Source organism: Buceros rhinoceros, unplaced genomic scaffold (assembly GCF_000710305.1).
Source record: "Buceros rhinoceros silvestris isolate BGI_N320 unplaced genomic scaffold, ASM71030v1 scaffold27143, whole genome shotgun sequence".
Lineage (NCBI taxonomy): Eukaryota > Metazoa > Chordata > Aves > Bucerotiformes > Bucerotidae > Buceros > Buceros rhinoceros.
The window spans coordinates 1,760-2,901 of record NW_010402207.1 but is presented as its reverse complement, the minus strand read 5'-3'; the positions used below and the strand labels follow the sequence as shown (position 1 = coordinate 2,901).

Genomic DNA, 1,142 nt, shown 5'->3' with positions numbered 1-1,142 from the left:
GGACCATGCAGGACAGGCCGCTCCCCGTGGAACGGCCCTCACCAGCTCGACCAGCAGCGGCTCGGTTAAAGGAGCCAGGCAAGAGCTGAGTCCCTGCTGGGAAGGTTTGAACCCTTGGCGAAGCTTTCATGAGCTCGTTGGCAGTGTGGCTTGGTGCTGGGTCAAGCACCCGCGAAGTGAGTATCCTGCAGGGCGGGGGGTGCTGAGCCCCGAGGGACATCGCCATCAGCTGTGCAGAGCCGGGGGGAGGCGGTGGCGGGGGTGCGGCGAGAGAGGAGGCAGCTGTTTCCAGGAGTGGATGGCGAGGCGAAGGACTGTACTGTCGGTTGGGTGGGTGGATCTTGTGGATGTTAGTAGAGCTGGAGCTGGAGCTTCATCCTCAGTGCTTGGCCCAGCTCCCCTGCTAAGTAGTTGAGGTGGTTCTTGGCCTCTAGTTTCTGCAGTTCCCTCTTGCGGTACAGGGGCACGCTCACGATTTCCAGCAGGTAGGTGCCAGGCACTATTTTCTTGCGGCCGAGGTGCAGGTAGCTGAGCCCCTCTTTCTGGTGGATGCGGAAGTAGCCATCCTCATTCCCGTGGGAGATCAGGTACCGCACACGGTTCTCCAGGGGCTCCACAGCTGGCAGGAGCTCCAGGATGTGCTCCTTGTGGGCCAGGTCAGAGAGGTTCAGTGTCATGGACAGAGGAGCCTCCACATCCATGCTGGCCAAGTTCACAGTGTGATCCTTCGAAAGGAACCAGGCATGTCACTTACAGACCCCAAGAAAAGCCCACGGCCAGGTGAAGGAGCACTTGATTGAGAGTTCTGCCCCATGGGCCACCCCAAAGCAGCTCCGAGAAGTGGCTATGACTTCTACGGTCCTTGCTCTCCTTCAGGTGTTTCTCGGTAGCCTGTTCGTGTCTCTGAGACTGAACCGGCCAGAACACAGCCCTCGTCATCAGGGAAGACCCAGTAACTTTGGAGACATTTTCCTCCCAAGGCCTGAAGGACCACAGTGACCTCCCAGGCTAATCTGTCCTGTCCAGGCCTGTGAACTTCTCGGGGGAGCCTTGGGCAGAGGCCAGAACTTCCCTCCAAGGAATAACCTGGAGGTCCAGTCTGGAGTCAGACAGTGGTGACAGTCCTCTATGGCCTACAGGAA

At 58.9% G+C, this 1,142-nt stretch overlaps 1 protein-coding gene across 1 annotated transcript in view; it reads right to left on the bottom strand.

The window, feature by feature from the left end:
- Positions 1-350: 350 nt before the first annotated feature.
- Positions 351-1,142, bottom strand: part of LOC104490304 (fibrillin-2-like) — a gene marked incomplete at its 5' end in the record, with an annotated part of 2,369 nt that continues 1,577 nt past the window's right edge. The window contains one exon of the mRNA XM_010132571.1: positions 351-725. Within this exon, the coding sequence (XP_010130873.1) occupies positions 351-725 (375 nt within the window). The remainder of the gene's footprint in view (positions 726-1,142) is intronic.